Source organism: Phyllostomus discolor, chromosome 4 (assembly GCF_004126475.2).
Source record: "Phyllostomus discolor isolate MPI-MPIP mPhyDis1 chromosome 4, mPhyDis1.pri.v3, whole genome shotgun sequence".
NCBI classification, from domain to species: Eukaryota; Metazoa; Chordata; class Mammalia; order Chiroptera; family Phyllostomidae; genus Phyllostomus; species Phyllostomus discolor.
The window spans coordinates 63,637,918-63,658,756 of record NC_040906.2 but is presented as its reverse complement, the minus strand read 5'-3'; the positions used below and the strand labels follow the sequence as shown (position 1 = coordinate 63,658,756).

General features: G+C 39.2%; 1 protein-coding gene across 5 annotated transcripts in view; it reads right to left on the bottom strand.

Annotated features, from left to right (window-relative positions):
* The window catches only part of ACVR1 (activin A receptor type 1), a 137,296-nt gene that overhangs the window by 7,416 nt on the left and 109,041 nt on the right, over positions 1-20,839 (bottom strand). For all 5 annotated transcript variants that reach the window (XM_036023449.1, XM_036023451.1, XM_028508916.2 and 2 more), the window contains 2 exons: positions 19,668-19,943; positions 15,649-15,846 (listed from right to left, as the gene is read on the bottom strand). In XM_036023449.1, coding sequence (XP_035879342.1) covers positions 15,649-15,846; positions 19,668-19,943 — 474 coding nt within the window. The remainder of the gene's footprint in view (positions 1-15,648; positions 15,847-19,667; positions 19,944-20,839) is intronic.

Here is a 20,839-nt window from a genome sequence, read left to right as displayed (position 1 = left end):
TGCAGATGGGTGTGGCCACTGTGAAAAGCAGTATGGAGATATCTCAAAAAATTAAAAGTGGATCTGCCTTTTGACCCAGTGTCCCCACTTCTGGGAATATATCCAAAGAAACCCAAAACACTAATTTGAAAAAACATAAGCAGCCCTATGTTCATTACAGCATTATTTACAATTGCCAAGTTATGGAAGCAGCCCAAGTGCCCACCAGTAGATGAACTCATAGACAGACAGCAAATGACAGCTGGAGGTGGCAGGGAAGTTAGGGAGTGGAGGGACTGAGCAAAAACGAAGAAGGAATCTCGGATTGGATAACAGCGTGGTGATTGTTGGGGAGAGGGAAGTGTAAGGGGGCTAAATGGTAATTGAAAAAATACAATAAAGATTAAATTTTTAAAAATCTAAATTGGTGAAGATGGAAGATTGAAGAAAATTTATAGCATATTTACAACATTTGCAGCGTATTATGCTTTATTATTTCAAGAAAGGTAAAAACACAACTGAAACACACACAAAAAGATTTGTGTAGTGTATGGAGAAGGTGCTGTGACTGATCTAACATGTCAGAAGTGGTTTGCAAAGTTTCAGGCTGGAGATTTCTCACTGGATGATGCCCTATGGTCAGGTAGACCAGTTGAAGTTGATAGTGATCTAATGAAGACATTAATTGAGAACAATCAACATTATACTACATGGGAGATAGCCAACATACTCAAAATATCCAAATCATAAAGTTATTGGTGAAAATGAAAAATGTGTCTTCTTTGGAAAAACCATATGGACATTTTGGCCAATCCAACACTTAAAGTTACTAACAAAATACTCCAAGAATATACATAAATAGCTCTGTAATACCAAACAGGGCAAAGAAGACCCAAGACAAAAATTCCTTTGGTGATCAAAATAAAGACACAACATCTTTTGACATGAATCTAGTAGTTTCAGACCATAAGAAAAATAAAACGTTGTCCACAAACTAGAGCTACAGGCAAACAAACAATCCCAGAACACTGAAATATCCATTTTTGTTATGATTAGGAAAAACATCCATGCTATAAAATAATTCCTCCTATTGGGAGAATGCAAAGAATTAATACAAATTATGAATTTCCTCATTCATTCATTCTGTGTGGAATGAATGCCTGCTAACTGCCACATACAGCCCTCTGATGGCTCAATTATTTACTCTCAGATTGAAGCACAAAATGTAGAGAAGGATAGTCATTTGGGAAACACAGAAATGATTAAAAAGGATAAACTCTTTACTCCAAGCAAATATGAAAGAGGCTAATTCTAGCTTCTGCTTTAATGCCTTAGTGACCTTGTTTCTCCAGCAAAATTACATCAACTCTTATTTTTCACAAGGAGGAGTAACCACATAAATAGAAAATTTTAAAATGTCATCATTTCAGGGTGGGAAAATCCAAGACAGTCGCATAGAAGACCCCAAACTCACTTCCTCCTATAAACACACTGAACATATACCTACATATAGAGCAATTACTCCTGAAGAACAGCTAAGGGATGATTGAACAGTTTCTGTATAACAAACAAGTGAGGAACCACCAAAAGAATAGTGGGAGCCAGAGATATAGTCACCAGGGGAATTCTACCAGGCAGGGTGACCTAAGGAAGAAGGAATTATCACTGAGGGGCTGCATGGGCAGATTCACCTGCTCTGGGACACAGCAATAAAACAGTGATTTAAAAGGTGCCTCCTGGACTGTATGTAAAAATATCAATTTGCTAACTCCAAGGTACCTGCCAAATGGGTGGGGGAACTGTGGGGACTCTCTGGGATCTGCAGAAACTCTCTAGAATCTGAGTTTCTGGGATCTGCAGAAACTCACTGGCACTACCTGTTAGTGCCACTGTTTACATTCCCCTTCCACCTAGACAGCATAGGCATAAGCTCAGTCTGATGCCTCAGCTGGCCTATAAGGCCACCAGTGTGCCCGGAGCCACCTCGGCCAATAGCACTGCAGCCCCAGCCAGCAGACCTCTGGGGTGCTACTGGAACCCACTGCAGCCCCAGCCAGCTATCTCCCCAGGGAGCCCCAGTGTCACACATACCCTCTTTGGCTCCAGCTGGCCTGTCCCAACCACCTGGCACATGCAGTCTACACAGAAATGTGTCCTACACAAGCCTACTCCTTCAAGATTGGGAGAGATAGCTGTTTTTAACTCATAGAAACAAACACAAAGCCAAACCAAATGATCAGACAGTGGAATATGTTCCAAATGAAGAAACAAACAAACAAAAAAAACCAAAACAGAAAAAAATCCCTAATGAAATGGAGATAAGTAACTGCCTCAATAAAGACTGAAATCCTATCAAGTATCTTTTCCCATCATAATAGTAGGAAACTGAAAATCAATTACAAGAAGAAAGCTGGAAAAAACACAAATATGTGTAGACTAAACAACTTATTGAACAACCAATGGGTGGGTCGGCAAAGGAAGAAAATAATAAAAAACAAAACGGAAACTAACTAAATAGAAACTAACAAATAGAAAAGATAAAACTATTAGTCACACTTATCAGGGAAAAAGAAAGAGGGACCAAATACATAAAATCAGAAACCAAACAGAAGTTACAAATGACACCACAGAAATATAAAGGGATCAAACAATAATATTATAAATAATTATATGGCAACAAATTTTGGACATCTAGAAGAAATGAATAAATTTATAAAAACATACAACCTTCTAAGACTAAATTTAAAAAAAAAAAAGGAAAACCCAAACAGACTAACTGCAAGTAATGGAAGTGAATCAGTAAGCAAAAAACTCCCAACAAAGGAAAGCTGAGGATCAGAAGGCATCACAGGTAAATTCTACCACATGTTAAAAGAAAAGTTAATACCTACCCTTCTCTCAAACTATTCCAAAAATTTGAAGAAAAAGAAATTTTCCAAACTCATTCTACAAAACCATCAAATACATGACCAGACAAAAAAAAATACAAAAAAAGAATATTACAGACCAATAGCCCTAATGAATGAATGAATATATACATACATATGTGTGTATATATATATTCAACAAAATATTAGTGAACTGAACTCAATAGAACATTAAAAGGAACTTACATCATGATCAGCTGGGATTTATTCCAGGGCTGCAAGGATGGTTCAATATCCACAAATAAATCAAAGTGATGCACCACATTAAAAAGACCAAGGATAAAAATCATGATCATCTCCACAGATGCAAAAAAAAAAAAAAAAGCATCTGACAAAATTCTACATCAATTTATGATAAAAACACTCAGCAAAGAGGGGATAAAGGGAATATGCCTCAACATAATACAGTTGGTATATGACAAAACCGTAGCTAACATCATATTCTACAGTGGAAACTGAAAGCTTCCCCTCTAAGATCAGGATCAAGACAAGGATGTCCACTCTCGCCACTTTTATTCAATATGGTACTGGAAGTCCTAGGCACAGGAGTCACACAAGGAGAAGAAACAAAAGAAGCCAAACTGGAAAAGAAGCAAAGCTGTTACTATTTGCAGGTGACATAATGCTATATATAGAAAACGCTAAAGACTGCACTAAAAAAAAATTAGAATAAGTGAATTCAATAAAGTTGCAGTTTACAAAACTGTACAGAAGTCTCTTGTTTCTGTATATTAGTAATGAACTATCAGAAGGAGAAACTATTAAAGCAATCTCATTTACAACTGCATCAAAAAGAATAAAAATACCTACAAATAAATTTAACCACACAGGTAAAAGACCTATACTTAGAAAGCTATAGGACACTGGAGAAATTGAAGCTGACACAAATAAATGGAAGTATATGTGTTCACTAATTGGAAGGATTAATATTGTTAAAATGTCCACACTACCCAAAGCAATGTACAGATTCAGTGCAATCCATATTAAAATATGAATGACATTTTTCACAGAACTAGAAAAATCAATCCTAAAATTTATATGAAACCAAAACAAGACCCTCAACAGACAAAGCAATATTGAGAAAGAAGAACAAGGTGGAAGGTACCACACTACCTGATACCAAAAAAATACTACAAGGCTATAGTAATCGAAACAGCATGGTACTGGCACAAAAACAGACACATGCATAGATCAATGGAACAGAATAGAGAGCCCAGAAATAAAACCATGCCTATATGGTCAATTAATCTACGACAAAGAAGGCAAGAATACACAATGGGGTAAACACAGTCTCTTCAATAAATAGTGTCGGGAAAACTGGACAAACACATGCGGTATAATAAAACTAGATCACTTTCTTACACCACACAAAAAATAAACTCTAAATGGTTTAAAGATTTAAATGTAAGACCCAAAACAATAAAACTCCTACAAGAAAACATAGGCAGTAAACTCTGTGACATCACTCTTTGTGACACCACAAAAGAAACATTAACGAAGCAAAAAGGAAACGTACTGAAAGGTGGAAGATATTTGCAAATGATACAGCCTATAAGAATCACATATACAACTCAACATCAAAAAACTGAACAATCCAATTTAACAATGGGCAGAGGACATGAAGACATTTCTCCAAAGACATACAGATGGCCAACACACACATGATAAGATGCTCAACATCACTAATCATCAGGAAAATGCAAATCAAAACTGCAATGAGATAGCACCTTACACTTATCAGATCACACAAGTGTTGGCTATCATCAAAAAGTCAACCACTAACAAGTGTTGGTGAGATAAGGGAACACTTAGCATTGTAGCTGGTGCAACCACTATGGAAAACAGTATAGAGGTCCCAAAAAAAATTTGAAAAAGAACTACCATATGCCTCAGGAATTCCACTTCTAGGTATTTATTCAAAGAAATCCAAAACACTACTTGAAAAAACACACACACCCCTATATTCATTTCAGTATTATTTACAACAGCCAAGATATGAAAGGAATCTAGGCATCCAGGATGCAGAAGATACATATATATACACACACACAATTGAATTATTTTTCAGTAACAAAAAGAATAAAATCTTACCATTTGCAACAGCATGGATTGACCTACAGGGTATTATGCTAAGTAAAATAAGCCAGAGACAGAAAGGCAAACACTGTATGATTTTGCTTTTATTTGGAATCTGAAGAAAAAAACTGAAAGACTCACAGATACAGAGAACACTCTGATGGTTGTTAGAGAGGAGATAGGTGGGTGGAGGAGGGAAAAAGGTGAAGGAGAATAGGAGGTACAAACTTCCCGTTATAACATAAGTAAGTTACAGGGATGCAGTAATGTGCAGCACAGGGAGTACAGTCAGTAACATCATCGTAACTTTGCACGGTGACAGATACGTTACTAGACATATTGTGGTGGACACACAGAAAGGTACATAAATGTTGTATCACTATGTTGTACACTCAATATTAATACAATGTAGTATGCCAACTATTTTTTAACTTAAAAAACTTCATCATTTGGAATAAAAAATTTGATTCTTCTTCTTATACAGATGAAACCAAGAAAATCTATTACTTTCCTTCTATCATCAAAGGTTTCAACAACATTGACTATTTGATTCACTACCCTTCTCTCTTCCTCCATGTAACTTTTCTCCTGTTCCTAAATACCTAACAACATATAAACATAAAGGAAAACGTCAGCTTTGTGTAGGAAAATTCATTGTTGGGTATCACTAGATCTTATATTTTAAAAATCTAGCCACGCTTTTTTCTTTTGCATTTATAGAAAAACCCAGCTAGCATTACTATTCACTTTCACACAGTCCTTCCCAAAAGGACAAAAAGATGTGATGTGGGTGAATAGGAGCCGGTTGTTGGGGTAGACAGCAGGAGGCTGTGAGGAAAGTTATAATTAAAGTTCTCTAGTTCCTAATAAACCACCTGAATAGCTTCAATTCCCTTCTCAGTTGTCAAAGAAATTAAATTACGTAAGAGTGAGAATCCATTCTTACATGTCCCATGTAAATAAAAACTGTTTACACCAAAGGTTAGCCATGATTAGGAGCATCTGTTAAAAAATTACTAGGTTCTTTCCTTAAACTTCACAGATCCAACTAAGTTTATTTTTAAAATGGAATGCATTCTAATTATATAAATTTCTAGTTCATACTATTGTCTAATTAACCTTTCCATAATGCATAACTGCATTTATGATGTATTTTGGTCAATGGATTATAAACCTTTCCTGGCAAATTATAAACTGCCCATATGAGGCATAAACCCCTGCTCACAGAAGATGCCTGGGGACGGCTCCTCCCAGAGACCTTATGCACATCTTTGTAAGGAACCCCGGAAGCGTTCAAACAAAAACATTTTCATTTTTCTCAGTACTAATAGACACCACCTAAAATACAACTGGACATAGGCCCACAAGACAATGTATACATTTTCAGGGGCCACATTCATTTATAGGAAACATAAGACATATATCCTTCCCCATCTTTCAATTTTTCTGAAAGAAAATATATTTCATAACCTGGTTTAATTATTTTTTTTTAAATTCTAGCATCATAGCTAGTATTTGGGGTCATTTGCCTGGCTGGCTTGGGAAGGACTGTGTGAAAGTGAACAGTAATGCTAGCTGGATTTTTCTATAAATGCAAAAGAAAAAAGCATGGCTAGATTTTTAAAATACAAGATCTAGTGATACCCAATAATGAATTTTCCTACACAAAGCTGGTGTTTTCTTTATGTTTATATTTACCATGTTTTAACCATATTAAATGCCCCATGTTTTAACAAAAGGAGTCAAGTTTAAAAAGAAAGCCCATTTAACTGATTACACTGGGGACTCAGTCACCCCTCTTCAACTGTCAGTCAACTGTTGACTGATTCCCTCTGACACTGGTCATGCTTCTCCAGCATAAAGGAAACCTGGGATCAAACTCCAGCAGCCCCTGAAATTCCCTCTGGTGAAGGAAAGCAATTATTTCAATCCACATAAAGCACATTCTGTACCTACTATGTATGAGACACCATATTAAATACTAAGGATGATGAAAGTATAAGGCATGTTCTTGGTTTTCAGGGAACTCCACATCTAGTGGGCGATGAGAACAAGCCCGGCCACCCCTTTTTTAGATAACTGAAATCTTACTTTTAACATCTCAAAATTTTTTCATTTCACTACTTAATTTATGTTTTGAAAGGCAGAGCTAGATTAGAAATCTTCACTCTATTTTCACTCGTTGGTTCCTAAATTTACTCAATAACCATTTTGATCCCTTAAACTGTGTGCACCAGAGATTGTGTCTGGCACTAGGAATACAAAAATGAAAAAGATGTGATGTGGGTGATGAGGAGCAGGAGAATAGAAAAGGGGGATGAGAAAAAATAGATTACACCCTAGGTAGGGGCAGGGTGAAGTGGTGGGGCAGGGAACTCAGCAGGTCTCAGACAGGAAAACACCTCTGTGGTTTATCAAGTACCAGATACCAACTGGGTGTCACCATAGCTAAAGTCATCTTTCCAGAAGCTAAGGTTTGGACAAAGAAAGAGAATGAGTTTCAGGGCAGAGAAGAGAATGTGGGAGAGAAAACACAAAGGAGAGGGGGCATCCTGGGGCAGCAGGGCTTGGGGAGGAGCAGGGAAGGGGGGGGAGCGGAGCAAAGACAAGGAGCTACAAATGATCCTCATCCTCATAGTTGGAAAGATGGAGGGAAGCCTCCATGGCTGAAACCAGGTGCACCTGGGTGGTGAAGGTCAAGGTCATACTGTGAAATGATTTGTGTTCTTAAAGCAGGATGTTCCTATTAACTGTTCCTTGTTTCTGCCAGAAAGAGACAACTACTGGGTAGCCAGGCAAAAAAAGCGATCTCTACATTCTGAAAGACAGCACCCAATGAACAGCTGCCAAATTGCAAGCCAGCAAAGAGGACAGTGTGAATTCTGGAAAAGCGACCAACAATACAAAGCACTTTGGGTGCCAAACGAGTGGTACAAAGGATACAGGAATGTGGGGAAGAGCTCGTCAATGGTGGTCAGGCGGGGAGGACGCAAGCCAGGCCCTGCTTCTCCACGCAGAGCTGCTGCTGTGTGACTCAAAGGGACATGAGAAAGAAAGCAGAGAAGTGACTCATCGCCTACTCCCCCACAACTTTTGGTATGCGTATCTGATTTATACAATCATTTTTTTCCTGGGTATACGTCTAATAGCAAGTTTTCTCTTTTCTGTGGCAAATCTATTTTTACCGAACAATGTCCCTACCATTAATTTGCCGCACAGCTCTGAGTAAACACCTCACTGCTATGACTGAGACGACACCTTCAAAGTATACACATCAGGGAGCTGATACACAGATAAACAAGAGCTGAGGGTGTCCAACCTTTTGGCGTCTCTGGGCTACACATTAAATACATTGTGACACGTAATCACTGAAAAATTTCATCATGTTTTAAGGAAATTTACAATTTTGCATTGGGCCGCATTCATAGCCATCCTGCAGTGCACACAGCCCCCAGGCTACAGGTGGATGCCCCAGATAGTACTTCAAAGAACATGACGCGCCAGAGAGGTCTTTCCAAAATGCAAGTCTCCAGAAACAAGGCTTTCCTGGGATTCCTCCCCAGGCCTTACTCAGACCAGTCCCCATGTCCCACCCCCCTGACAGCTGCGTCTGGGACCTATGGGTCTCCCTGCGTCAAGTCCTGCCTTCCCGCATCTGCCTCTGCCTCCAGCAGTATGTCTTCAGGAGGAAACTGAGTGAAAAGCTCATGGCGTCCCTCCTCTACATGTGTGTCATCAGTGTCGCCCGTGGAATGGTTGGTGCTCGATGCCCAGGAACAACCATTCCACATCACTGTCTTGCCTCACACACCTGGGCTTCGGCCACAGGGATTACTTACAGTTGCATCAATACGACACCTTTACAACTTCAATGGTCACCACTGTCTGACTTTATTTCTCCTTTCCACCTACATGTGCTCCCAAGCTTGCCCAGCTGAGTAGCTCCTGTTCCTGTCATTTACGACTCAGTCACGCTTTCTCTCTTCTAAGAACACTCTCTCACCTTGTTGCCACAACCCCAGGCCCCTGGGCAGGGTTCACTGTCCTCCCTGAACTCAGTCACATCCTTGTACACTGCAAGCATAATGGCTTGTATTATTAGTTTATAGTAATGTATTCAACTAAAATATGAACACCTTTAAATTGAGTATTTCTTTTTTTCGCTTAACTGCTTCCCAGAGCATGACACTGGACCTAGTCTATTATAGATACTAAATACGTATTAGTTAAGTGAATATTGATTACATGTTCAGAATCCTCTATCCAAACCCTTGAGGTTTAGATGTGTTTTTAGAATTTTGGGCTTTTTACACTTTACAAAGTAGAAATGGTTTCCTAATTAAGAGGCCCACACTACTTTTTATGTGATGCCCTAGCAGAGTCGGAGGGATACTCCACAACCAAACACATTTCTGCAGTGCGATACGTGAACAGTAACACTAAAGGAGATAAAGGCACTGAGGAGACTCCTGTCAACCCAGGCCGAGTCTAACTGCTAAATGAATTCAGTTCATGTGTTCTGCCAATAAGTTACAAAAAAGTTTTTGGGTTTCAAAGCTTTGAGAATTTCTAAATTGCCAAACACAAGCTTATTAATGAGTATTTCCTAGTCCCCACCCCAATAATAGATACAGTTCAGCCAAGCAAAGATTTTTCTGTAAGATACAAATACTTTTTGACACATTTTAACACTGGATGCCATCATAAAATAAAGCTAGTAACAGTGAAACAGGAGTGTATCCACATAGCCCTCTGTGGGCACTAAGCAGGAAACAAATGTAATATCAGAGTGAAGGATTCGCACAAGGAGAGGTGGGGAAAGGGCAGCTGAGCTCTGCTCGCACAAGAGTGACCTCCATCCTTCCTTTGTTCCCAGGGGAACACTTGCAAAGCACTTACCACGTGCCAGACACGCATCAGGGTACTTTACATATGTTATCTCATTTAATCATCAGAACTCTTTGAAGTGGATACTATTATATACCAATATTTTGTGGACGATGAAACTTATGAATGTTATTAATCAGAGGGTGTGATCTCAGAGCCTGTGAATGGTGACATTTCCCTGCCTCTGGTGGCCCAGGGGAAGCTCTGCCCAAAGCACCCTCTCACAGGTGTTCACGTGCGGTGCTTCAGCCCTAAGGGGAAACACAGCAAGGAAAGACGGAAACACTGCACTCGGTGCGGCAACCAAGCACAATGAAGGAACATGTGTGTCCTATTGTTTAAACGTGTTTGCCTGTACCATCTGGGTACATTGCCTTTTCAAGAGTTCTGCTGCATACTCTGATGGAACCCTAGCACTGAATTTTCTTTGGGCACTTTTAAGAATAACTGGGTTATTGATAATAGTGAAGTGTATCTGTCACAGAAATGAGAAGTTTTATGAGATTTGAATCACAGTGAAACTTTGTGTTAAAATATACAGTAGAATGTGAGCCCCATAAAGGTAAGAGGCTCAGGCTACTTGGATTATGCTATTGGCAAAGATGCATTAAGGATGGACAATAAAGATTACTCTGTTTAGTTTTAAAATACAAAAGCAGATGACCACAACATCAGAGCACCAGAACTGTGGAGTTTCAATGTACAGAGATCCAAACAAGGTCTAATACCTCAGACGGAAGCTCCGAAGAAAGAACTAAAGTCAAGATGCTGGAAGGGACTGGGAGATGTTTCTGATCAGACCACAACTAAATGGCACAAGCCCACAGTTGCAATGTTCCCACTTATATACGGACTCCCCACATAAAGTTACTTCTCACACTGGACTGAACTCAGGTACCCAGGAACAGGTGTGTCTGCAGAACTATAAAAAGAGGAAAAGAGAAGTAGCAAAGATCTAGAAAGAATGGCTAACGCCTAAGACTCTGAAGGGAGAAATCGACCCCTCAGAAACCTGAAAGAGAATGCAGTTTCACCTAAAGCATCAGGACTCAAGTCACGGACATTCTGCTTGGACAGGCTCTGTGGACGTCCTGAGGCAGTCTTTACTGCCTGGCCTGGGTGACACTGATGTAACAAATTCTACAGGGTCTGGCATGAACACCACCTCTGTTTTTTATTACAGAATCTTTTTTTACAGAATCATAAGCATGTAATTCTTTTTTTTAAGTTAATTTTTTTTTAGATTTTATTTATTTATTTTTAGAGGGGGAAGGGAGAGAGAAAGAGAGAGAGAGAGAAACATCAATGTGCGGTTGCTGGGGGCCGTGGCCTGTAACCCAGGCATGTGCCCTGACTGGGAATTGAACCTGGAATGCTTTGGTTCGCAGCCCACGCTCAATCCACTGAGCCACGCCAGCCAGGGCTGCATGTAATTCTGTAACATAACAATATCACACTCAAGCACATATGACATTTTAGGTGAAATGTTCAAATTATTACACCCATATTATTAGCCTACCAACCACACTCAAGCAGGCCTTACTTCTGCCAGACCCGGTATTTCAACAAGAGATCTCCAAGTACAGTCCCTGACACAGCACCATCAGCATCGTCTGGGGTCCTGTCCGAAACAGACATTCTTGGCCCAGCCCTAGACCTACAGAATCAGAAGCTCTGGGGGTCCAGGGGTGGGTGAGCACTCAGTGCTCTGGGTGATTCCAATGCACACTCCAGTTTAAGAACCACTGAGCCAAGCAAACTCTGCCTTAAATTCATGTACAAAACCCACACAGTAAAGGTGAGAAAACCACTTCCTTCCTATCAATCCAAATTCAGTGTCAAACTAAACATGGAATGTCAAATCCACAAAACACTATTGAGAAATTTTCAGATGTGAACTGGACTTAATTCTTATTTCCAGTACAGCATATAAGGTTTATTATGAGTAGCAAATAGATGTAAAATTCCAATATAAATACAAAATGCAACGTATTTTTATATTCATGGGCCACTTGAGAGGATCATACTGTTCCAGAAGCACTATCTGGTCATCAATTTTTATTTTATTTTTATTTTTTTTTTTTTTAAAGATTGAGAAGTTATCTTTTTTTTCAATCAGTTCTTTTTTTTTTAAGATTTTATTTATTTATTTTATTTTTAGGGAGGGGAGAGAGAGAGAGAGAGAGAGAGAGAGAGAGAAACATCAATGTGTGGTTGCTGGGGGTTATGGCCTGCAACCCAGGAATGTACCCTGGCTGGGAATCGAACCTGGGACACTTTGGTTCCCAGCCCGCGCTCAATCCACTGAACTACGCCAGCCAGGGCTTGGTCATCAATTTTTATAATGGACTCAAGAACTTAAATGACACACAATTATCATGACCTTCTGAAGATATTCATATGTTTCCATGAAGTCTATTTTACATGCAATAATTTCCAAAATATATATTCTTAATGACAGTTCCTAAAGCTGGCAAAAAAGCAAACCACATACATCAAACTCTGGGGCAAGTAGGACATTGGGAATTAGTACAGCTCTCAGGGACAGCAATTGGGCAATGCGTGTCAGGCCATAAACACACCAATATGCTCTAACCTATTAAAGCTACTTTTTTTCAATTAAGAATTAATTTCACAAATGAAGAAGTTATATGAACAAAGATGTTTACTATAAAGGCCGCAAATGGAGGAAACAGGATGTCTAACAAGATGGAAATGGTTAATATCATTTAAAAGTAAACAGACGACTTAACAACATTGAAAAAGCACACAAACGGAAAAGATGACTCAGAATTGTACCTGTACTATTACAACTAGGTCAAAAACATGTGCATAAGGAAATGAAAAGAAACATGAATGTTGGATGTAAGGGCAAAGTTTCCCCTTTTTCCTACTCTACTTATTTCTTTCTATTCTGGGGTAGTAATAACTAAGATGTTAATGTTAATAAAATAAGTTTGCAAACAGCATGGAACACTTAAAAGCTTAGGGTTAAATATTTTCTGTATGTGTGTGTGTGCACGTGTGTATGTGAGCACAGGAACACTTATGGAGAAGAGGGACTTGAGAAAACAGAAGGAAAATATCAAAGTCATGGCCAAGGGAGAGCAGCTGATTTCAAATGAGACACAGAACACCCTTAGCGCCCCTAAAAATCAAATCCCACCACAGAACAGAAGCTTAATCCACAAAATTTTAGGGACCAGAAAATAATTTAAATGATAACATTAAGGGACAGATCAATTAAGCTTCAAAAAACAACTGAAGTATTCTCTTCTACCCTTCATCATTTTTTTAAAAAAATCACATGAAACACAGGATAGATCAAGCAAACTACCATTTGCTGAGCTACACTTTAAACTGACGACTCTTAATTTCACACCGAACATTAATCACAGCTGATCTTTCAGAGCCATTTGCATTTATGCCTCTGACACAGGAACCTAGTTTGCAACATGAGTTCTTGCACAGCCCAAATCCCAAGTTTCTGCCAAGCAGGCCTTCATCGCACAGGCTTGCTTGGCACCGCTCCAGCGCACCCGCAGCTGGACTGCTACCACCCCAGCCCTGCAATATTAGCTTTCTCTTAGTTTGGGGCAGGCTCCCCATCACATGGTTTACTAGGACACTGATCCTTCTCTAAGATGTCTGTCAAGATGAACTAAATAGAATGAGGTTTTCAGTTCCAAGCAGCTCAGGAATTCTTGGGGGAGTGGGGTGGGGAAACAAAGTCGATGTGCAATTTCAGGCAAAGTTCAGAACCTTATAAATCAGCAAAACAGTCTCACTGTTGCAAACAATTCTCAAGGCACTCGAATGGCACAAAATGCAAGTCAGTAGCTCCCAATGATTGAGAAATAATTACCAAGAAAAATGTCCACGACTCCATTAAAAAAAAGTTCTTTAAAAGAGCTGTCTGGTTACAATGCACATATGTTTATGTTTAATCGGAAACACTAGCTTTGAGATCTTTAGAGAGTTTGTTAGAAGCAAATACTCTGCTGCCAGGAAAAAAAAAAAAAAAACGCTACATGAAGACATGCCAATCTTAATATTGCACACTAAAACTCTATTAAGTTACCCTGACCCGCTTCCCTCTCAGAACCCCCTGTTCTCCGCCTGTGTATTCGTGAACATTATGACTGCCCCAAGAATCTCAATCCTTATAAGATCAGTGGATGGGGGTGAAGCGCAGAGATGTCACAAACACCACGCATTATTTCTCTCACACTTCAAATCCGAGGTTCCAATGGGTCACAGGAGGGTGAAGTATCTTTTGGAAAGAAATATTAACATCAATGTATGGCACCGCCTTCTGTTTTCCTGGAACAATTTCAGACACATCCTCTGTGAAATGAGATTTCCAATCATGAAGGTATTTCCAGTTGTGAAGAGGCCGACTTAGTCAACGTAAAAAATTTCTGCTATAACACCCACTTTGTGGGTAGACAGGGCATGTGCAATTTGAGAGTAACTTAGTGCTTTCAGAGCACACAATATACTTGAAGTGAAGTTCAACAATGTATTTGTGACTGATTTGGATACATGAAAGACAAGAGTTAAGAGCTTATTGTAGGGGACTCAAGTAAAAATGACTGACATTTGCTTCCCTAACTGCCAAAGCGAGACAACTTTGCAAGACTTAACTTACAAGAGTAGCAGCATAAGCCACCTATTCAGGGTTTCCTGTATTTAAACTTCACTTATAGCCTGTTAAACTTCAGCCTGTTTCTTACAAAAGAGTGAATTCTAAATGTACAACCTGAGCCATTTCTCAATAATCTATACTTAAGTAAAACTATTTAAAACAGCAGAATCGCCCTTAAATTTACTTGAACATTCTCATGTTAACCTCACTTGTGAGAAGAGCAAAGAACATGGGAACATGGAAAGAAAAGGCAGAATAGGTGAAGGAAGGAAGGAAGGAAAGGGAGGGAAGAGAAAGGATATATGGACCAATCAAAAAAACAAAACAAGAAATAACTAGTCTCTTCCAGAAATACTCTTTCTTTTTTGTGAGTTTACTGAGATGTAATCAACATGCAGCACTGTACAAGTTTAAGGTGTACAATGTAATGACGTGACTTACAAATACTGTACTGGGAATGACTACCATGGTAAGTTTACTTAACTGAGGAAAATATTATTTGTTAGATTCTGGAAATGGTTTCCAAGTATCTCTGTATTTTGTTTAATTAAGACATTGTTTATAAGACCATGTGGAAAATATTATTTAAGGTCTTACATTTCTTTCTTTCCACCTTTTAATTGTTGTTCAAGTACAGTTCTCTCCATTTCCCCACCACCACACCCCCGCCCCCCACCCCACCATCCTCACTTCCCACCCTTGATCCTGCCCCTCTTTGGTCTTGTCCATATGTCCTTTATACATATTCCTGAAAACCCTCCCCTTTTCCCCCCATTATCCCCTCCCACCTCCTTTTTTGTTCTTAAGCCAGGTGGTGAAAGACAAATACCAAATGATCTCACCCATAAGTGGAACCTAATCAACAAAACAAACAAGCAAGCAAAATATAACCAGGGATATTGAAATCAGAAATATTATTTTTTCAAACCATCATTTCCTCTTATACAGTGAAAATACAATGCCATTGCATTTCACCTACCAGTCATAAGTTAAATATAAGTGCCGACAGCTTGACAGGTAAGAGTCAAGGAACAATGCGGACTTAAATAGTCCTTTTGCCCTTCTAAGTGTACCAGAATAAACAGGACTCAAACAAGGACAATATTGTATTATGTTAGATCAGGTACCTACCGTTGCTCACCATCCGCCTGGCCACTTCCCACAAGACAAGTCCAAAAGCCCAAATATCGACTCTCTTGTAAGAATCAAAACAATCCACTTGGATGGTTTCATCTAGAACTTCAGGGGCCATGTAGCGTTTGGTACCCACACGAGGGTTGTTCCCCACGTCGAGCTGATTGGTGCTCTGGGAATGCATGACTGCCAAGCCTAAAAGGGAGAGGACAACAGTGATAATCAGCTCACTTCCCTTCTCAGAGAGAGTTGCTGAAGAATTGTAAACCAACCCCAAGTGATGCCCAGTTCACTGCTGCATTACACTCAAAGTAATCTCCGGAATGCCCATTGTGATGGCTTCTGTGAGGGCAGGAAAATGGACTGTTGTCAGAAACATTCTGAGGCGATTGGGTGAACAAATATATATGAGTGTCTGAGACACAAAGTTCTAGGTAATAATGAACTAATACACCAAACCAAGATGTGGCTGGTGTTTGAAGCCCAGAGAAAAACAGGCTCACATCTTCAATGGGAGCCTCAAACTGGCTTAACAAGAAGCAGATTACACTCTCAAGCTCCACCACAGCTCCCACTAGTCTACACACACAAATTTTAAACACTGCAAGACAGACTTTGAGGTAATTTACCACTACAGAAAGGGCCGCTCCATCCCTAGAGAGTGAACTGTGCACCTGAACAGTAACACTGACCAAACCCATGGACCTTTCTCTACAGTCACATGGAGAGAACACTAAGCTGGACTTCAGTTCAAAGCACAACATTCATGTTAAATGGTTTTGACCCATTTCAGAATTCCACGACCCATTTCAGAAGTCCACAGTCAATTAGAGAGACTTGGCACTCCTCCCAGACCAGGGCATTAGATTTGCAAAGGGAATTACTTTTTGATACACATGCAGACCAACTGAAAATGATTCTTGTGACACTCAAAATAATAAAAAATGCCAACATGGAACAAGCAGCCCCTGTAAACCTTTACAACCCAATGATCCTTTGGGGATCCCTCAAGCCATCTATGGAGAATGCTTCTCCCAGTCCATGGCGCTGCATGTGTGAGATAATCACACTATGTAATGCCAGGGAGAACAGCGCACGCGTTACCTCAGCCTCAATAATTAGCAAAGATACTGGCAACTGCATTAGACTAAATCAGACTCGTTCCCTTTCCTTTATTTTTTCATCAACCCCAAAATTCTATGGCCACTGTGAACATTTCCCAAATCACCCATGCCCTCCACCATTTCCAGTACCAAAGAGTCAAAATAATAGGATACCGAAAAAGTGCAATTTAAATAGAGCATGGAGATAATAGCTGTGTTGATTTAAAAATAAGTCCACGGATTTTTTGAAACTTCTCCCATCAAGAGGTGAAGCTCAATTCCCCACACCTTGAGTGTGGGCTGGACTATCAAGCAGAATATGGCAGAAATGTGTGTATATCTTCAAAATTAGGACATACAAAGCATAATGGCTCCCCAATTCTCTCGCGGTTCACTCACCAGGTTACAAGAACACTAAAGCAGCCCTGTGGGGAGATCCACACGGCAGGGAACTGAGACCTCCCATCACAGCCCTGGAGCGAGCTGCCTCAGATGTTCCTCCAGCCCCGACCCAGTCCTTGGATGCCTGCAGCCCCGACAGACAGCTTGACCATTACCCCCGTGAGACCCTGAGCCAGAACCCTGGAGCTAAGTTATTCCGAGTCTTCCCTCGTGGGACTGAGTGAGAAACTGACTGACTATATTGCTTTAAGCAGCTAAGTTTTAGAGGTGATTTGTTATCCAGTGATAATTATTAAACTAAATTAAAAAGACAAAGCAAATCAGTGTGTGAACCATGGCTGAACTTCTTGTTTGAAAAAACTGGAAAAATATGAAAATGAATATTAAATGATATTAAAGAACTATCATTAACTTTTAGGTGTGATATATATTGTGACCATGCAAGAGATATACTTTAAAGTATTTGGGGAATGCATTCTGAAGTACTGGGAGCAATGATGTGATGTCTGCAACTTACTCTTAAATCAATTAGCAAATATGTACACAGTCACAGAGATAAACAAAATATGGCAAAATTGTAAACAGTTGTCAAATCTCGATGTTATGGATATGAATGGTGATTATACTTTCCTTTCAAACTTTCTATACTTTCAGATATTTTCACAATAGTTAGAAAAATAAATAGAAAATTAGTATTTGTACTAGAATACTGGTATTTTGCAGTATTAGTAGAGCATGATTTCTAACAAGCAACCCTTAATTTCTGGGTATGAAGTAAAAATTATATACAAAGGGTGGTCTTACGGGCGCTATGTCCCGTACTGTGGATCTACTCCCCTGCACGATGGCCCCTTCGCACAGGGTTCTGCATGGATCCACCCAAAGGAATCAGATGAAGAATTAACTAAGTAAACTTACTGCAAAACTCCTTGCACTGCCTCCCCATCAGGTCTCATAAACCAATGTCAACTTGTCCATCTTCCCTACTTCACTGAAATGTAACAACAGCTACCATTTAAATACTTATTATTTCCCAAGCGTTTATAATAATTTCTGAATCTCATCAGAGCCCTGTGAGGTAGACATAACTGATTTAGTACTTGAACAGTACATAGGCACACTGTTATGCAAGTTTCCGCGTACAGTGCACAGCATCAAACACTGGGGTCCCCCTTGCTAAGCCGCCCACCTCTGCATGGAGTGTAAGCAGGCCAGCTCTTAGGGCATGTAGACAGATGGATGAAAAACACCTGCAGAGAAATACAGAGTGAATAATGAGGAAACCCAGGTTACCCTGGTTTCAAAGCCATGGCCCAACTATAAACGTCTTCTACACCACAATTAAAACTGCCCACAGAGACCATTAGGGCCGCACCTTTCGGTGCTAGCCTAAAGAGTTTTCTTTTCATACTTGGAAAACATTATAAAATGATTTCTCATCATGAAAGAAAAGACTTTAAAGGGATTCAAAAGACATCAATTTTCCTGCCATTTCAAATGCCTTGTGTTTAAGAATAAACAAAAATAATTTTGTCATTTATATAATACTGTCTATGCCTTTACCAGTCTAACAATAACTACAATGATATGGCTAGAAACCATTTTTAATCAAGTAGAGTGAGGAGTGTCTATATTCCACTGAAATGAATAACCAATATGACAACTCAGTTCTCATTAACATAATTATTCAGCCAGTATTTCATGGGCCTAGGATGAATATGGCTTTACATACAATGTCACTATAAATAAAAATAATTGTGTTTATAATGCAATTCAGGCTATACTGAGGGTTACCCTTTAACACCATAAGAATGACATATCCTAGCAAGGCAAATGGTAAATTAGTTTGGGGATTTTTCCCCCTTTCTCGATTGATAATCCTTGCTATGGTTACAGATTAACAACTTTAGAACTATGTTTAAGACAAACTCATTCAATATGCTCCTTTTGTGTGTCTACTTTGTGTAAAGGGTTGTGAAATCAGAATGCAACAGTAGGGTCGCCTCTGAGGGTGGGCTGGCACCGATGGGCTATGGAGCAGGAAGCAATGGTCTAGGATAATGGGAAAGGCTGTGTCTCAATACAGATTTGGATTTTACAGCATTTGTCAAACTCTGAGAATGTATACTTAAGATTTGTGCATTTCCCAGGAAATTTAAATTTTACCTATAAAGAAAAAAAAACAAATAATGAACTCTAGTGAATGATATAGTGGTATACATGCTGAAGTTGTCAGAGGGGAGAGCTCTTCTGTCTGCAATTTACATTGAAATGTATCAAAGATTAAGAAGAATGGGGGATAGATATGTGATAAAGCTTAAGAACAATAAAATATTAATGGGAGAATCTGGGCTATTAGGACACAGTTGTTCACTGTGGAGTTCTTGCATTTTGTCTGCATGCTTGAAATATTTCACAGCAACACTGTTGGGAGGGAAAGGAGGCAACCTTGTTAACAAAGTAATACAACGAAGTAAAAACAGTAATTAAAAAATATTTGTAAAAATTTACCCAAATCTGCTATGCAACACTGTCCATTCTTCTTAACCAGGATATTTTTGCTTTTTAAATCTCGGTGAGCAATGGCTGGTTTCCCTTGGGTCCCAAATATCTCTATGTGCAAATGTGCAAGACCACTAGCTATGGACAGCACTATTCGCAGGCAGCTAACTGTATCCAGCGTAGTAAGCTGAAGGTAGTCGTACAACGATCCCATTTCATGATAATGTGTGATTAACCACAGCTGGGTACTGGAGTGTCTTGACGTCATGTCTGAAGCAATGAAACCTGGAGAGAGCAAGAACATAATTAAAAGACATGTGATAATTCCACAAAACTTTCACTACCCAGAAATAGTGACCCATGCAGTAGGCATCCTCTGTAACAAAAAAATAATTAAACTAACTGACTGCCATGAAAGGTTTACAAAAGCATCAACAAAGAAAAACAATAGTATCTATTCCTTAAAAGGGTACTGCTACTGAATAGGAGAATTTCATGTTCATTTCCATGGTAAAATATCTTTTTAAAAAACCTTTTACATGACATTAAGATTCAAATAGGAATAATATTTTTGTGCTTACCCATAACGATAGTGCCAAACCCTTCATTACACTGATATTCCCAGCACAGATCCTTCATCGACTACTCAAAAAGAAAAGAACCCTGGAACCTAAACGTCCATGTTCTAGTCCTGACTCTGCCTGTGATTTACTCTGTAATATCAACAGCTCATTTAGGCTCTTTGGGGTCTCTCTGCTCAATTGTAAAATAAAAAGGTCAGTTGATGTTAAATGATTGACAGATTAATCAAATAAAAAAAGGAACTAATGAAATACAACAAGCATCTATGATGCTCTTTGTCAGTCACACAGGAAAACCAAGACGACGGTGTTTGTCAGCTAGAAAAGAAGACACACATACAAAGAAAAAAATGATAACATAATATGAAAAGTACTGTAATATATATCTGCAAAGGGCAGATAGATATTGTACCAGATGTTATAATAGGCTTTGATCACGACGTGACAACTGGTCTTGAAGGGAAGTAAAATATCGACAGATATAGATAAAGAGGTAGGGAGAAATTTTTCCAGATATTTTTTGGGAACTTCTGAGCAAACTGAAGGAACTACAGAATTAGAGGCACTTCCTAACCTATGGAATACAATGAGATATGCATG